A 19,172-nucleotide genomic window follows, 5' to 3' on the forward strand; every position below is an offset into this window, starting at 1 on the left:
CCAGCCTGGCTAACCCAGGGGGGCTTCCATGCTGCTGGCTGTGGGGGTGGGGACTAAGATGTCACGGGGCCACTGTTTTTACCCCTAGGGGAGAGGGGAAGGAAGGTTACTCTTCCAAATCTCTTACTTTACTCCCAGCCAGTACATACTAGGGTAGTACCATCTATGGACAGGAAGTAGAATTGCAAGCATGGCCCACTCTATGAAAGAGCAGTGCATTACTGCTTTAGGATGCCTTTTCTTACTACCGTTCCTGGGTATACTGATTAGATACCTTGCAGTTGATAGCTTCAGTAATCTCGAGATTCAGAGGGGAAATTCATCTCCTTACACCCCCTTGCCATTTTGGTCCGCCCAGTCTTTGCAACACATTCAATATGAGGTTTGTTCACACTATGCTCAGGGCGGGTATGGGGAACCCCAGAAGTGTGACAATAAGAATCTAGATGGATGATGATACTTGGGAGGGGAAGGAACCTTAAAGAGCCTGGAGATGAATTTTAAGCCTTTTCAGACTCCATTTGCCTTATTAATGTTAACTGCTTCAGTCTGTTCCCCTCCAAATAGTGAAGTCACTGTAATGTAGCTATCAGAACTGGAGACAAGGACTCTTTAATTCAGTGCCTGTATCCTGTCACATATATTGTATTTACTGATTATTTGCTTTAAGATTTAATTTTGTTTTTTTAAGTTCACATATTGATCTAATCTAATATCTTCTGCTACATTATGTCAATTTTCTACTACAGTGTTTTGGCCATTTAGCTATATATTCTGTTACATTGTCTTTATTTGTACCCTTCCCCTATAACTGGACTGGAGAAAATACCATCATAAAAGTCCATAAACAATGTGGATAAACCCATGGCAAAACCATAGGTCCTTATGGATGCTGGGTTTGTCACCAGATCCACTGAGGTCTCATGTTGCCTTAATGGCTTTTTGGCCCTTTTGCCTTTAATTGTCACATAGATGATGATGGATGGTCTCCATCAAACTGGTTACAACCTGTATACAACCTTTGGAGAATTTAATGAGCTAAAAATCTCAATTGATTTTAAGGAGTCTTCAGAAGTGGTTTTCAGATATCTAGTAGCACCACTACCTCTGACTGATCATTTGCCTGTATTTGAGTTGTTTGTAACAAGAGGTAAGGGTCCATTTTAGTAGCTGAAGTGAAGTGCAATAGCACTATTGTATTCACCACCTCCACATCTATTAAAAATGTAATGGATAAGACATCAGAAGTGATTTTCACAATTGTGTTCCTTACTTCCACATTGCAATGGATGGGACATATAAAGACATGCCTTTTACAGCTGTTACAGTCTAATACCAGAAGAGGGAGGTTTCCCAAGAGGCTTAGTTACCCTGTGATGGGTTATAATCTCATCCACGAGGTGGGAAGGTTTTCCTTTGTAACCCCTAGATGGGTTTTTATATTTTTAATTCTTCAGCTTACTCTACCCTTCCACCAGAATGATCTAGATTCTTGGTGACATTTTAGACCCAAAAGGTTTTCAGCAGCAGCACAGAGGTGCTGTTTTTGTTTTTGTTTTTCCGGTTTCTTCTGCCAAATTTTGCAATGATGGCAGTAATAGACTTTATTAGAAATATATTTGCCAAGGTTGAAAGATTGGCTAGATCTGGAGAACTTGTGACAAGTAGCCATGAGCTTCATAGTTTTTAAAAATGTCACACAACAATTAATGTGAATCCTATATGATAGCAGGTTTGTTTGCTATTGTCACTAATTGGGCTTTTATGATTTGGGGGATTTTGGTACTTCTTTGAAAATGCATTAGCTGCTGTGCTACTGTTTTAAAAAGCTGTTACTTAGTGAAATTATGTGCACTTACCCTGTGGATTATGGCCAAGTTAAAAAGGAAATGGATCTCATTTTTGAGTGAGAAACCTTTGTATTGCTCCTCTCCTTGGCTAACCCAGTATGTCACTGAATGTGAACTATATATTTTTTATTTTTAAAATTTTTATTATTGTTTTTCCTTGTATGTGCAATAGAGTATTTGAGTTTTCTTTTTTCTCTCATATTCTGTACTTGAAGCACATTTTACCAGTATTAATGGTTTTTTAAATTCTGTACTAGGATAAGTTTAAAATGTCCATTAGTCCTAATGTCAATGCATAACCAAAAGCTTTAGACTATGGAAATCTGCAATTGATTGTTAAATATCATGGAACTTTGATACCAGGAGAAGGGGTCACAAAATAGTCACTGCACAGTGCCAAGGAGTACAAAGTTAACCTGCACAGTGCCAAGGAGCACAAGGTCAAAGAGACCAACCAATCCCAGTGGGATTGATGAGATTCTGGGCCAAGACAGGGTACTTGAACTTATTTTGGGGTTCTAGGAAGCGGCTGTTTGCAAAGTCAGATGCAGGATTCCCTTGTGCCAGATCCAGACCTCTACCAAGTACCTCAGTTTGGCTGCCATTTTGGCTCCCCTATCCCTGAGAGCAAAGGTAAAATCAGACTAGGGAATACTATTTCCCTTCTGCTTCAAAATCTAGTCTGTTCTCTCTCTTTGATAGTATGGCAATTTTCTGTAGTCCTGCATAATGATTGGGTAAGTGCATAATTGCTACTATAAGCTTGTGGGACATAAATCACTTTAATCAGGCCCTGATTCAAGGACCTGTTATAGGCTTATTTTTCCTTAGTTAGAATTGTTACATATGAGACTTTGATATTTTATGTTTCATCCAGAAGTTGCTTTTTTCTCTTTTATTGTTTTTTTTAATGTTTTTTTATTTTCTTTTGACACTTGATTCATATACCTCATAACTCAACCACGTATCCTAGGGTGATCAGTGTGTTGGTCAACATCTTCCTCCAGGGGATTGTATTATTCTCATAAAATTATGGAGTTATAAAAATTTTTCTTGTCTGAGAGTAATTTTAGGATTAGAAACCTACTACCTCCCTGAATCAAGAAAGTGAACTGTTTAGAGAAGGAGCCATGAAGATACCTACAGAAACTACACACTGCACCAAAAGATCCAGAATGAACTTTGGGATATAATGAAATTGAACTGTAGGGGGTTGAACACATTTATTTTGAATGTACACTCATGCCAAAGGGGACTGTCCCCTAATTGGATTTTTGTTCTCTTTCTCTTTTATTTACTTCTTATCCCCAAATTACTGTAATTTTCCCTTAGAGAGTGCAATATTGAATGTACCTCTAGTTAAAGATCTTTACAGATATAAGTTGATTATGTGAACTGATTCATTGAGGAAACTAGGTATGTAAATCTGGGAGATTTCTACATGCTCATTTCCCAATGAAATCACAGGGGACATTGTGTAATTAGGATTTGCTCCCCAGGACTTTAAATCCCAGCTACTGTAGAGAAGATATAAGTTTTGCGTAGCTCCACCCTCATGCACTCTTTTCCCCTGATTGAGGCTGGGAAATCAGGTTTTACTCAGGCTTTTACTTTTGTCCTTTTATCTCTTCTACTTCAAGTGATAATTAATAAACCTTATAAAATATAATACTTGGAGTTATTGGATATTAATTTTAATCTTACAAGACCCCAGGTCTGGGTCTGGGAGGACCCAAAATCTTGCCTCAGATAGCTCCTAGCTGTGTCACTAGGCAAGTCAAATAACCTCCATTGCCTTGTTACTCTTATTATTTATTACTTTTCTTCCTTACAGTTGATATTTAATAATTGATTCTAAGGTAGAAGGTAAGGATTTAAAAAAAGTTCAAATGTAGTTTAGTTATATGCAAAGTTCCAAACCAATCTGCATAATCTTAATCTTAATTTATCTAATTATAATCTATACTTCATTTGCAATTAAGATAAAACTTCTAGATTTGCATAGAAAAGGATTCCAGTAGCAAAAATACCTGGTTTTCCTGCTTAATTCTAGAGATTGACTCTTGTAATTTATCATTATCCCGAGCCAAGGCCTCTCTTTCTCTAGCAATCTGAGTTAGTTCATTATTTGTTTCATCCAATTGTCTACGCATCCTGGAAATGTCTTGTTCACACATGATAAGAGCTTCAGTTGACTGTCTGTTTTATAAGTCAAACAAGGACATTAGAAGTATTTTACTGATGCAGAACAACAATAAAAAAAATAAGACAATATAGAAAAGTAAAACATTTGAGTTTATAGAGATGGATGTGACAAAGTATGGGAAACCAAATGTAAAAATTACATGGTCTGTAAAATTTCAGAGATATAAAAAAATATAAATATATGCAGTATAAAATATAGTAGTTCAGTTTGGTCATTTATTTGTCATTTCAGTAAAACTTTATATCTGTATCAAAATACCTTGATGCCTGTTCCATTTCAGCAATGATATTCTTCATGCCTGAAATCGTCCTTTCCTTTAAAAAAAAAAAAGCAATATTAAATAAAATTTATTTGAAAATTCTGTTAAAAGTGAAAACACAAAATGTTCTTTCACATTTGGCCTTCTATTTTCTGGGATTTAAACCTTCTTCCTACTCTATTCAACACTTAAAAACAAGCCTAATCAAAGTGGGTACATAAACAGCTTTTTAAAATACCAAGCCCATTAAAGGAGATGCATTTTGGTATAATTACATGGACAAGTGTATCAAATATTGTAGTCAAAATTTTGGGTGCTCACCCATAGAAAGTTCCTCCTTCTCTCTGTAGAAAGAGCCAGTCTGGCTAAGACAGAGAAATAGAGAAGAAAAGAGTATAGGGGCAAGAAAGAAGGGATACAGATGTTGCTGCTCTATAGGAAGTTTGAGATATGGATCTGGAAGTTGGAAGAGAAATCATGGCTAGAGATATATATTCATAACAATAAACATATTTTTACCTAGGACTACTCCCTAAAATTCATATTAACTTGAAGCTACTTATTACAGCAACTTTTTTGACAGTTTGAATTAGCTAGGAATGACTTTAAAACTCTTTTTAAAAAAAAGTTAACTTCCCTTAGAGTTAAATGTTTATTCCTATTAATTCTTTAATAGAAAGTCTGCTATGGAATCATTTGCAATGGCAGTGATTTCTAATGAGTCTCAAATTCAATCTCAAGAAGTAAGAGAAAGCAAGTTTAGAAGGCAAGAAGAAAATAAATGAAAAGTTCTAAAGGGTACCACATACCATAGGGGATATGAGAAAGACATGAAGAAATTTGTAGGAAAAATATACCTAAGTAAAGGTCTAAAGGAATCTGTGGAAAACTGTCCACAATGACTTGATTGTGGTACCAAAATTCTACTCAAAATAAAAGAGATTTGAGGCAGAATCAAGATGGGAGAGAAAGTACACAAACCCTACTAAATCTTTACCAAATTACTCTTCAAAAAACTATGATATAACACCTCAAAATGAATTCAGGGACTTCCTTCCAGGGGCAGAGCCAAGATGATGGAGTAAGGCAAAGGAGCTCAAGGTCACCATCAAAATCCCCTCCAATTAACATTTTTGAAAATGCCAAAGACTTATGCTTAACCCTGGGGCTAGAATTTGAGTAGCCCCTGACCTGTTGAAGTTCATAGTGATATCAAAAACTTACACCTAAGCCTGAGGCAAGTCTTTAAGCTATCAGCATCTCAAGGGTTAATTGAATCAGCAGTGGGAGGAGGCCCTCAGAGCTCCCAGCCCTAGGGCCATCACATCAGACTGGAAAAACTGAAACTGGCAGAAACCCAAAAAATAAGCTAAAGGCAGCATCAAGGAAGGACTGAAGTTTAAGAGGGTACCTTAACCTCCCAGAAAACAGAGCCTACCTACAAAAAGGTAGGAAAAATGAGCAAACAACTAAAAAAAAGCACCTAACTCTAAAGACTTTTGATGGAAACAAAGAGCAAGGTACAGACACAGAGGGGAACGGTAAAAGCAAAGTAAACACATGCAAAGTTCAAAAGAAAAATATGGATTGGACACATATTCTGGAAGGGCTAAAAAAAGTCTTCAAAAATCAATTAAGAGAGGTAGAGGAAAAGTGGGGAAGAGAAATGAAAGTGATGCTAGAAGAAATGGGCCAATTGAAAAAGGAGAACCAAAAACTGACAGAGAAAAATCAGGCCTTAAAAATCAGAATTGATCAACTAGAAACTAACAATTTCATGAGAAATCAAGAAACAAATCAGAATCAAAGGAACGAAAAACAGAAGAAAGCATGAAATATCTTATTGGGAAAAAAAAACAACTAACCTGGAAAATAGATCCAGGAGAGATAATTTGAGAATTATTGGATTACCTGAAAGCCATGATCAAGAAAAAATCTTGGACATCATAACACAAGAAAATTATCAAAAAAACTGCCCAGATAACTTTGAATAAGAAAATAAAATTTAAACTGAAAGAATTCACACATCACCTCCAGAAAGAAATCCTCAAATGACAACTTCCAGGAATGTAATAGCTAAATTCAAAGGCCCCAAAAAGAAACAATTCAAATACCATGGAGCTATAATCAGGATCACACAGGACCTAGCAGCTGCTACATTAAAGGATCAGAAGGCATGGAATATGATATTCAGGAAGGCGAAAGATCTGGGTTTACAACCCAGAGTCACCTACCCAACAAAACTGAGTATATTCTTTCTGGGGAAAAAATGGACATTTGATAAGATAGAAGATTTCCAAGCATTCCTGAGGAATAAGCCAGACATAAATAAAAAATTTGAAGTCCAAACACGAGACCCAAGAGAAGCCTAAAAAGGTAAATAAGAAAGAGAAAATGTAAGAGACTCATTAAGATAAGTAATTAAGGTAAAGTAAGTAAGGTAAGTTTATATTTCTACATGGAAAGAGGATATCTGTAATACTAAAAAATTACTCTTAGTAGTAGAGAAGATAGAAGGAATATACTTAGAAAGAGGGTGGGGAAGCAAGCTAATTATGATGATATGATATGTATGTAAATGTGATGATATGAAACAATATATATGATATGATATGTATGCATATAATATGATATATAAAAAATAAATCAAGGGATTAAAGAAAGGACTGCACTGAGAGAAAAGGGAAGGGGGAGATAGAACGGGGTAAATTATACAATATAAAGAAGTGTAAAAAATCATTATAGAGAGGGGAGGATAAAGATGGTGATGGGCAATGCTTAAATTTTACTCTCATTGTAACTGGCTTAGAGAGGGAAAAATAAATATACCCACTGGGGTATAGAATTATATTTTATCCTACAGAGAAGTAGAAAGGGAATAAGACAAGGAAAGAGGGAGGTAATTGAAGGCAGGGGGAAGTACGAGGGATGGTGAAAAATGCAAAATACTGGTGAGGAGGAACAGAGTGAAAAGGAATAGAGTAGGATCTAAAGGAGAAAATAAGATGGAGGGCAATACACAGTTATTAATCATAACTCTAAATGTATGGGATGAACTCACCCATTAAACAGAAGCAGATAGCAGAGTAGTTTAAAAACCAGAATCCTACTATAAGTTGTTTACAAGAAACACATTTGAGGCAGGGTGACACACAAATTAAAGGTAAAAGGCTGGAACAGAATTTATTATGCAACATCTAAAGTAAAAAAGCAGGAGTAGCAATCATGATATCAGACAAAACTAAAGTAAAAATCAATTGGACTAAAAGAGATAAGGAAGGAAATTGCATCTTGCCAAAAGGTACTATAAATAATGAAGTAATATTAATACTAAACATTTATGCACCAAATGGTATAGCATCCAGATTTCTAAAGGAGAAAGTAAAGGAGATTAAGGAGGAAATAGATAGTAAAACCATACTAGTGAGGGACCTCAACCTTTCCCTATCAGAATTAGATAAATTGAACCAAAAAATAAATAAGAAAGAAGTAAGGAAAGTGAATGAAATGTTAGAAAAATTAGAGTTAATAAAAATCTGGAGAAACAGGGATAAACAAAATGAATTCAGGAGCATCATGACCCACAAAAAGACAGGGTGAAATAATTTTTCAGCCCAAAACAATGTAGAAGGTTGGCAGAAAAGATCTAGTGCACTGGCAGGTCCCACAGTGGCAACAGGCCTTGGGAGAAGCTGAATTAGCAGCAAAGGCTTCTGGAGTTTTCAGACACAGACGGTAAGGGGGGAGGCCCAGATAATGTCTCAGGAGATTACAGGGGTCCCTTTGCTGGCTCTGGGTGCAAGACCCTTGCTCATTCACAAAACCAGTCTGCAGTCTGGGGTGGGGGGGTACCGTCTCAGGGTGAGGAGGAGCAATAGTACTCACTAGTGCTTAAGGTCACAGGAGAGAAGGAGATCTTGGTCACAGTTCCAAGGTAGAAAAGTGTGCTTGTGGTTACTCACAAACCAGAGCACAGGCCATCAGAGTATTAAGTCCACCTCTTCTTAGATTATATCCCCTTGAGAGAACTGAAAGCAGATAGATCCCAGAGCTAGCTCTGAAGAGAGATGCACAAAGAACCTGAAGCTTGGAAAGTTGCTCTCTAACATCACAGTTATAGAACCCAACTTTAATAGTTTTTTAAATTAAAAGAAAAGAAAAAGGCTGAGAAATAGGCCAACAATAATAACAACAAAAAAAAACCATAAAAAGTTATTTTGGTGACAAGGAAGATCCAAACACTAATATATCCAAAGCCTCCAAAGAAAAATATGAATAGGTCTCATACCCAAAAAGAATTAATTGTGTGAAGTAAAATATCAAGGGGACCTCGATCCCAGCTTTGATCCCACAAACCCCAGTGGTGGGACATATGAGTCACAGAGTCATGTGTCCCCTGACAGTCCTTCAAGATAAAATGAACACATTTTGACATAAAATTGAAAAGATTTTGCACAAATAAGTAAAAGCAATGCAGCTAAAATCAGAAAGAAAGACAGTTAATTTGGAAAAATCTTTGCAAAGATTATCTAGTAAACATCTCATATCCAAGGCAAATAAGCAGTTGATTGAAATATATGAGAGCCATTCCTCAAGGGATAAATTATTGAATGATATGGATAAATATTTCTCAAGGGAAGAAAACAGTATCAATAGACACATTAAAATGCTGCAAATAAATAATAAAGAAATGCATATTAAAACAATTCTCCAGTTTTATTTCATACCAAGTGAATTTGCAAAGATGAGAACAGACAAGAATGATGAGCTGTGAATTTATATAATCATTCTGCAAATTCTTTTGGAATTATACAAATAAAATGACTAAAATGTTAACCTTCTGACCCAAAGATTCCACTACTAGGCACATACTCCAAAGAGGTCATTGATAAAAAGAAAGCCACTATATACAACAAACTATTTATATCAGCACCTTTTTTGATAGGAAAGAATTTGAAACCAAGTAGATGCTGATTGACTGGGGAATAGCTAAACACACTAGTATGTGAATGTAATGGGAAATAATTGTACTGTATGAAACAATGAATATGATAAATAGAAAAAAAAAATCTGATGTAGTGAAATAAAAACAAGAAATATATGCAATGACCACAACAATATAAATGTAAAGAACAAACACCACAGAAAATCAGAAATAAAAAAATCAAAAGCATGCAAAATTACAAAGAATAAGCATGGCCCAAAAGAAATATGAAAAGAGATCTCACTAAGCTCTCAATAATCTAATAAGAAATTATTCTAAATCACTATTAAGAGAAATACAAATTAAAACAACTTGATATTTTAACATTCTAATTGGAAAAGATGACAAAAGATGGACATGACAACTGTTGGAAGAACTTTGAGAGGACAGGCTAGATACTAATGCACTGTTTGAAGAGCTGTGAATTAGTCAAACTATTCCAGAAGGTAATTTGGAACTTCAGCATCACTAAACTATGTATAACCAGTAAGTAATACCACTAGTAGGCATATTACCACAAAAAATGCAAAAGACATAAAGGGCCTACATAAACAAAAATATTTACAGCAACACTTTCTATGGCAGCAAAGAAGTGGGAACAAAGGGGGTTCTCATCAATTTTTGAATGGCTGAATAAATTATAGCCTATGAATGTGATGGAATATTTCTGTTATGGATGGAATCACAGATATGATAGATTTAGATACCTGGGAAGTATTATGTGACCTGAAACAAAATAAAATGAGCAGACCAGATGAATAATTTGTACGCAGACCCTGGGCAAATCACTTATCTTCTCTGTGCTTCAATTTCATCATTTGTAATTTTTAACATTGATGTATATGATTTTGGAAAATCACAAATGATTCTGAAATGTACTTGTGGAACTGTGCGAAATGACCGTAAAGTTATTCAGTGTTGAAAAATGTTTATCAGTTGTATAAGGTTACAGATAAGATAGATTCTAAATTCCAGCTAAGATAGATTCTAAACTTAATGATAAGAGAACTGTTAGTTCTCACTGAGATTTGAAATGAACAATGCTTAGACATTTGAATCTTTGGATATACCTAAAATGTTTGTTAAATAGGATTTGAGAATTGACTGAATGTAAATAATTGCCAGTCTGATGCAGAAAGGATTTTTGTTTTAAAGAAGCAGAAAAGAAAAAAACTCCTAATAAGTGCTGTGCTGGCTGTTTAATGAATATAAGGATTCAATAAAATGAGTGTAAAGTATATAAGAATATAGTACCAGCTTAGAAGAAGATGATGTGATGCAATATGAAGAAGATTCTATATGATCTAAATTTTGGATAGACAAATGAAAATGTTATTCTAATATATGTACTACTGAATTAAGCAACAAGTGAAAATATAATGAACATTGGGGAAGGAGAAATTGGAAATGTGGAATGAAACATGTATTAAGAGTTTGGAATACTGCAAAAAGGATTTCTTAATTTGTAAACATTTGTTGTAACTGATTGGGATATATGAATTGTTACCAAGGAATGTACTTTGGGTAAAAATAATTCTATAACTGAATGAAAACATGGATTTAAATATAATCTATTTGCCTATAGAATGTAATTTTGTGTCAATACAAATGATGCATGAATTTGTACTGTGAAGAAAACTAATTTCTGAGGTGAACTGGATAAGACAATATGTAAAGATATGAAATGTAAATTATGTATGTGAATGGTGCACATGATAAGAAGAATGATAATCAGGATTCTTCTGAGCCACTAATAGCAGGTGACAGAATACCTAGTGGAAATTAAGTTGAGTGATGGCAAAAGTAGTAGAAGGTGTGAGAGGTGTGGGATAAGCATATGAAAGGCAATAAGTATAGGAGACTTTAATAGAATATGGGGCCTCTTTATGAGAGCCCAAAGACAGACATTTTGTATGAATAATGTATGTAGGTATATGAAGACATAAGAAGGGGAATAATGAATGTGATTCTGCTTGAAGTAGAAGTCTGAAGGGGGAAAAGAGAGGATGTTTAGAGATTGAGGAAGTTTATGATAGAGTAAGAGAAAGTCTGTTGAAGACCATGATAAGGCACATATAAATAAGGTATAGAATAAGAGAATACAGAATTGGCATTTACTGTATAAAGAAGTTAAAGGAGAAAAACATTTATTTTAGATAAGCTTGAAGTAAGAATTTTAGAAGCCATTAGAAGTAAGCAAGTAAGCAGGAAGCTTGTTTGAAATTATGGAAAAAGAATGAAATTGGAACACTAAGAGAAAAGGTTTTCTCTCAACTGCAATGAGTAGGATTTTTGCCATTTAAGACAAAAGGTTTATGGGAATCATATTTAATATTACTGTGAGCTTGGAATTCAAGTATGGCTGTCTGATAATTGAAGAACCATTGGAAGAGAACAAGATATTAAGAGGACAACTGAAAGTCCTTATAGGAAGTTGAAAGGATGATCTCAGTCTGAAACTGAGGTAGCATCCTTCTGATTTGGTAAGGCACATTGGATTCTGATGGTCCCTGAGTGGAACAGTTATAGCATGAGCCAGTGATAGCTCTGGTCTGTATGTGAAGTCAGACAGTGTTGACCTACTCATTCTGGGTTCTTGAAAGAACTATAAGGACAATTAGAGATCATTTTCCCTGCCTTTCTTTTGTTACAAATTCCTATGATCAACACAGGATGCAAACTGTAAAAATATAAGTTTCCATTTTCTAAACAAGCAAGTTGACTAATAGAGGAAAGGTTAGAATTGATCAAGTGATAGCTTCAGAAAAGTGAGATTTTTTAAAAATGTATTTATTTAATTAATCTAAAATATTTTTCCATAGATACATGATTCATGTTCTTTTCCCTCCCTTCCCTCATCCCCACTCCCGGAGCCAACAAGCAATTCCACTGGATTTTACATATATCATTGATCAAGACCTTTTTCCATATTATTACTTTTTGCAATAGAGTGATCATTTAAAGCCAACATCCCCAATCAAATCCCCATCAACCCATGTGATCAAGCAGTTGTTTTTCTTCTGTGTTTCTACTCTGACAGTTCTTTCTCTGGATGTGGATGACGTTCTTTCTCATAAGTCCCTCAAAAATGTCCTGGATCAATTCATTGCTGCTAGTAGAGAAATCCATTACATTTGATTGTGTCATGATGTATCAGTCTCTGTGTACAGTGTTCTCCTGGTTCTGTTCCTTTTGCTCTGCATCAGTTCCTGAAGGTCTTTCCAGTTCTCACGGAATTCCTCCAGTTCATTATTCCTTTTAGCACAATAGTATTCCATCACTATCAGATACCACAATTTGTTCAGCCATTCCCCAATCAATAGGCATCTCCTCATTTTCCAATTTTTTGCTACCACAAAGATGGCAGCTATAAATATTTTTGTACAAGTCTTTTTCCTTATTATCTCTTTGGGGTACAAACCCAGCAATGGTATGGCTGGATCAAAGGACAGGCATACTTTTAAAGCTCTTTGGGCGTAGTTCCAAATTGCCTTCCAGAATGGCTGGATCAATCAAATGAGATTTTTTGATATTCCATAGAAATAGGAAGAAGTAGTTATGAGAAGCTAAACTTTAGACTAAAGATTAAGACCCAGGAATTTCTGGATCTCCTACAGAACATGAGGTAGAAAGATTTATTTCATAAAATATTTGCTTTGCAAAAGAATTCCCATTAGTAGGAGGACCCCACCCCCAAGATTCTGCAAGCAACCTGGAACAGAAGAAGCAGAGTCCAGATGAAGATGATTTCTGAAGAAGAGTATCCAATTATGCTTAATCAATGTTATTAGTTCTTGTTGTTGTTGCATATAGGAGATACTGAGGCAGGTGAGAATTACACAACCCTGAAATTAAAAAGAGGGAGGACTGTGTGGGATGAGATTCAGTGTGTAATTCTCAGAGTAGTATTTGGCTTGTAACCCCAATTCTCAAGACCCCTTAATTTTACTATTTCTTAGACTAAAACTGCCTGCCACCCCCAACCCCATAAAACTTTTAGTTTTCCTGACCTATTTTCAAAACCTTGAGAAGAGTTATCTGTACTCTGGGAAGAAAGTCAAACTATAAGATAAGCTGAAAGAGGGAAAGTAAACAGAATTTCAAAAGTATCATTATGGCCTCAGCCTAGGAATCCCATGATAGTCACGGGTTTTTCTTTATTATGGGGGTCTTTAGGGGTACATAATGTTGAAAATCATGCACTCAAGACTGTAAACATCATAATCCCCCCTTCTGTGGGATTGGACAGAGGGGAGGAGGAGAATCTTACATCAAGATTATTATAAAAGTCTGTGATTGTACTAGAAGAAGAGAGGACATTTTTGCCTGAGTAAGCTGCTTGTGTGGGCAGAATCCCTTTTCTTTCCCTTCCCCCTTTCCTGCTGTCCACTGTTTTATCCAAATAAAGCAGTTTTTCTTTGCCAGCATCTTATCAAGTCTCATTAGAGTGATTTCTGGGGGTACAAGCCTCCCCAGGTTTCCACTCCATAAAATATGTGTATATATATAAAAAAATAAAAGATGAAGGGGATGGGGAGGCCACAAGTGAATACTGGAGAATCAGGAAGAGACTTATGTAAGAGGTAGTACTTGAGCTGTCTTGAAGAGAACTAGGGATTCTTAGAGTCAGAAGTAAGGAAGTATTGTACTTTAGGCGTGAAGGATAGCAAATGCAAAGAAAAACAGTGAGAAGGCCAGTTTGATTGGAAAAGTACTCTGAGGGTCTTTTTTGTTAAGATCTACTTTAATCAAGGACTAGAATTGGGTATGTGAGGCAGGAAATAACTCTATTATTTGATGTAATTATTATTCTCTAAATTGTTGTTTATATTGCTTCTCAATTTTATACCTCAATTAAAATTTCTTGCTATTAGATTGGCTTTTCTTGCATGGCTTAGTAAAAGAATATTGTAATGGATAGGGGCTTGAACCCTGATATGCATTACATGTTACCCCCAAAAACCATACTGAACTTTGGAAAAGTAGCTAGTGGTCTCAGAAAAGAGTCAGCTATTGCATTTCTGTCCAGAGTATGATCATGCTAGTTTGCATAACGTATAATAAGTGTTTATTGAATTGAATTTAGGGTATAACTAAAGTGGTAAGGCATTTTTTTTTTGAGAATTTTTCTTAACTGGTATATTGGAAGATATACGTCCCAGTCAATGTTGGACTTCAAGGAATTCATACCTTAAGAGATCATTTGTATATTACTATAATATAGTCACTGTTAAAACATTTTTCCAACTACTTTCAGAGCCAGGTTATCGGCTACGGGGGGGGGGGGGAGGGAGAGAAACCCCATTTATCAATTCACAATTATATCTCACTTATGATATAAAACAGTATTACCAAGTGTCATTATCTACCTTATTCACTCACACCAAGATTACTACTCTTAAAGGGGAAGCATTCATTTTGATGAGTAAGTACCAATATTTGTTTGAAAATCTTTACTTAGTATTGCTTATATTTTTTAAAGTTAGTAAAAGTTAAAGTAAAAATTAAAGAATGTTAATCACAACTTAATGTTAAGAAAATCAAATTTAAACTACTAACAGTTTATTAATACACTTCCCAAAATCACTCTAGATATTGCAAAATCAGAAATTTAAGTGCTTATAAAGACTTTGTGGGAATATTATGAAATTAAGATTAAATTTTAACCAATTTTCTTCAACTAACATACTTAGATAAATTATTAAACACTTGATAAATCTCAGAACATACTTTCATTGCCAAGCTCTCTCCAAGGGAAGCAATATTCTCAGATTTTTTATCCAAGCATGCCTGCAGGCATTCCTTTTCTTTAGCCATATCACTGAGTGTTGCACCAAGAATGTTGATTTCTTCTCGCTGGGCAATACTTTGTCTTGTAAAATTATCTAGAAATGCAACCACAAAGGTGTAGTTTTTATCAAATTAAAAACTTCAAACAGGTTTCATAATGAGTTCTCCTGTATTTGAAGCTACTAAAAATTGTAATCAGATTGATCAAAATTGTCCAATATAACAATTGGTTTTTAATTTATAATAATGGCATGAATAGTTATGAATTTTAAATAGTTTATAAACTTAGAAACTAGTCAATGTATCTGAAATAGAATCTATGTACAAAGTTGAAAACTATATTTAACCTTCACTAAAGTTCTATTTTGATGTTTCATCATTGTGTGGAGGTGACTAGGGGTTCTCTGTGAAAAGAACAAATTCTTTATAGCCTAAGGGTGGCAAAGGCTTGTGAGGATCCACTGATAAAATGAAGTCCAAGGGACAGCCCTGGAAAGTACCACGAGGCTCATCACTTAAGACCTACAATATGAACTTTTTTTTTTTGGCCACAGAAACTCATGAAAGCACCTATTTATGTTACTGGAATTAGTATCCACATGGATGAAATCACTGATCTTTTAAAGTGGCTACAATTAATATGCCTTACTGATTTATACAAAGATCATCATTAGTTTCCCTAAGTTGTGATCATAAAGCAAAAACATAGGAGGAAAAGTCTACCTATGCAATAAATTATTAAGTCAACTTCCTAGAAAGTTCCAACATGCTGCTTAAGTGTCCCATGAAGTCCAATTCTAATTCAATCAATAAACATTTATAAAGTACTTACAACAGTATGATTATGTTAAGTGCAGGGGATATCAAAAGAGAAAAAAGGCAGTCCCTGCCCTCAAGGGGCTTATAATCTAATGCTTGAGAAGCATAAACAGATACTTGACCAAGATCATATAATGATTCCAGGACTAACACATTAGTCTAATAAATTACATAAGAAAGTTAAGGAAGTCACAAAATATGAAAATATTTTTGGTGACAGTAGCAACAAATTATAGGCAATCTGAACAAAATAAGTCAATCTCTTCCATCTTTGTGTGCCATCTAACTACACCTACTCTTTTCTCAACCCAACCTTAAAATTCCAAACTGAAGACTTGAGGAAGGGAAGTGTTGTTTTGTGGTTTTTTCCTTAATAGCTTATTTGGTGGTAATGATGTCTGCAAAATGAAAAAGCAAACAATTTTCTCTTATCTCAATGTTTCTGTCTTCATGATGACTGACATACAGAGAAAAAAATGCAATTTTCAAATATCTAAATAGTTTGATAAATTCTTTGGTCAGATATGAGGTATCTTGTAGCCACAGTCAAGATGTTACCTTTTATACTAACTATGTAAGGTTGGAAAAGTTGCAGAGACTCTGTGGGCTTCAGTTTTGTCATTTTAAAAGGAGGGGACTTATAGTAGATAACTTCTTAAGTTCCTTCCAATTCTTTCATGCTATGACTAATTAAAAGAAAGTCAGCCACGGGGCAGCTGGGTAGCTCAGTGGAGTGAGAGTCAGGCCTAGAGACAGGAGGTCCTAGGTTCAAACCCGGCCTCAGCCACTTCTCAGCTGTGTGACCCCGGGCAAGTCACTTGACCCCCATTGCCCACCCTTACCACTCTTCCACCTATAAGACAATACACCGAAGTACAAGGGTTAAAAAAAAAAAAAAAAAAAAGAAAGTCAGCCAAAGAGACATGACTTTTTTTTCTTGGTAAGATAAATGGAAGAGCTATAAATTGAAATGTCTTTTTCCTAAAATAAGAAGCAATACATTATAGATCAAATCAAGTGTCTTTGCACTCCAATAAGAACTTTATGCATATCCACTAAATATCTTTTGCTGATATTTAGTTGCATCAGAATTATACCAACAAATGTAAATATGTTAGAATTTGTTTAACAATTTTAAAATTGTAAGAGACATTTCCCCATGGATTTCAACAGTCCAGGATTGCTCAATGAGAAACGTATACATAGAAAACATTCCAGTGATTTATATACATTTGTGAAGACCAAAGTACCTCTTTTACTATTTGAGAAAAATAATATAATTTTACTTTAAGCAACATGGCTTTGATTCCCAAACAATTCAATTGATTTTTAAAAAATTGCCTCTTGTATCTTTTTAAATTATATCTGAATAAAAGATACCCTTAATTTTGGCTACTTGAATACTTAAAAAACCTAAAGTCCTGGATTCTACAGAATATGTCAACAGTTTTTGTTAATTTTAAAAAATAATTTTTATAGTTTAGAGCTATGAAATATGAAGTTCAGGGTGGATTAGATTTATCCTTACTTATCTGATTTTGTTTTCTAAAAAATATTATAACACAACTGTTTATTTTTTTTTTATCAACACAAAGTCAAGAAATAAAAGTATTGTTAGACAGTGAGCACTCACCGATCTTTTCATCCAAACACATAATTTTCTCCTGAGTAAGTTGCAGCTCATATTTCTTTTTAGCAAGGTGTCGCTGAGTGTCTGAAAGATCCTTTTCTGTGTTTTCATACAAAAGCCTGTAAACATATTGATAATACTTTAATTTGGGCTATAAGCTTTTTAAAATTCTAAGCTTTCCTTCTTAGACTATGAACTGTCAAGATCTCAAAGCAGTATGGAAAAGAGAGTGCTGGACTTGTTTGACCTTAGGAGGGCTATTTCCTCCCCTATAAAAATAAAGGATCAAATTGAGTGATTTCTAAGATACAGTTCAAGTCTAATGAACTATGATTTATTAATACTTTTCCAGACTGCAGCTGAAGTTGGTGTTGCCTTTTTTTTTTTTTTGGCAGGGGAAAGGTATGCCAAAGGCATTATTCATTGAGACTTAGGCACAGATGGTCAGTATTAAAATGCAAATGTTATCAGAAGGTTAACAAGTAAACCATTAACATTTTTGCTCAAATTTGTTTAATAGATCAACACAGAACCTTAGGGTTGGATGAGACTTCAAAGGGCATCTAGTTCAATTTGTAGACCAGGAATCTCTTCTACATCATCCTCAACAAGTGACCATCTTGAAAGTCTCTAATGATAAATAAGCCACTCTCTTTTTAGGCAGTCCATTGCATTAAAACAAAATTGTTTTTTACTGATGCCTTTTTTTTCTAAACTCTTACTGAGTTTAGAAACAATACTGAGTATCGGTTCTAAGGCAGAAGAGCAGCAAGAGCGAGGCAATAGGGGTTAAGAGACTTGGCCAGGGTCACACAGTTAGGCAGTATCTGAGGCCAGATTTGGATCTCCTATCTCTACATCTGGCTCTCTGTCCCCTGAGCCACCCTTACTGATGCCTTTTTAACAAATCTCAAAAATCTTATTATAATTTATACATTGAAACAAAGGGACAAAAACAGTTAAAACAAAAAATTATCAAAACAACATTGTCTGACAATATATGCTATAATATTCAATACGTGTAATCACCCATTTCTCTCTACCTCAAAGAAGAATTGGTTTCAGCCTGTTTTCCAGAATCAAGATTGCTATGTGCAATTACTCTTGAGTCCAAAGGCCTTTTGGTATTGTCTTCATTTACATTTCTCAAGTCACTGTAAATATTTTTCTTTTGATCTGCATTATTTCATGTCTTACCGTCTTCTCTGAATTCTGGTTAACTTGTAGTTTCTTATAGCACAATAATATTCTATTATACACCACTGGTTCAGTCATTCCCTAATTGATTTTAAAAACTGAGAACACCACTATGAATATTTTAATATATAGGGTACCTTTTTTTCATTGACTTTATTTTGGGACACAGTAAAATCACTAATTCACAGGGCACAGTTTAGTGATTTCTTATGATTCTAAACTACTTGCAAAAATAGTTGGACCAATTCCCCATCTCTTGTATTCATATGTCTATCTTACTATAACCTCTGCAAAAACAGCCAGTTTTTATCTGATTTGCAAATGTGAGAGAAAACCAAAGTAATATTTATTTGTATTTCTCTTAATTTTTTTCATATTCTTGTCAATCATTTGCAAGTACTCTTCTGAAAACTACTGTTAATCTTTGACCAATTAAT

General features: G+C 34.7%; 1 protein-coding gene across 1 annotated transcript in view; it reads right to left on the reverse strand.

Annotated features, from left to right (window-relative positions):
* TSGA10 (testis specific 10) overlaps window positions 1-19,172 on the reverse strand; it is a 54,895-nt gene that overhangs the window by 17,696 nt on the left and 18,027 nt on the right. The window contains exons 7-10 of the mRNA XM_044667021.1: window positions 17,542-17,657; window positions 15,030-15,184; window positions 4,315-4,370; window positions 3,881-4,049 (exon numbers count right to left, since the gene is read on the reverse strand). Coding sequence (XP_044522956.1) covers window positions 3,881-4,049; window positions 4,315-4,370; window positions 15,030-15,184; window positions 17,542-17,657 — 496 coding nt within the window. The remainder of the gene's footprint in view (window positions 1-3,880; window positions 4,050-4,314; window positions 4,371-15,029; window positions 15,185-17,541; window positions 17,658-19,172) is intronic.

Source organism: Gracilinanus agilis, chromosome 3, assembly GCF_016433145.1.
Source record: "Gracilinanus agilis isolate LMUSP501 chromosome 3, AgileGrace, whole genome shotgun sequence".
NCBI lineage: Eukaryota > Metazoa > Chordata > Mammalia > Didelphimorphia > Didelphidae > Gracilinanus > Gracilinanus agilis.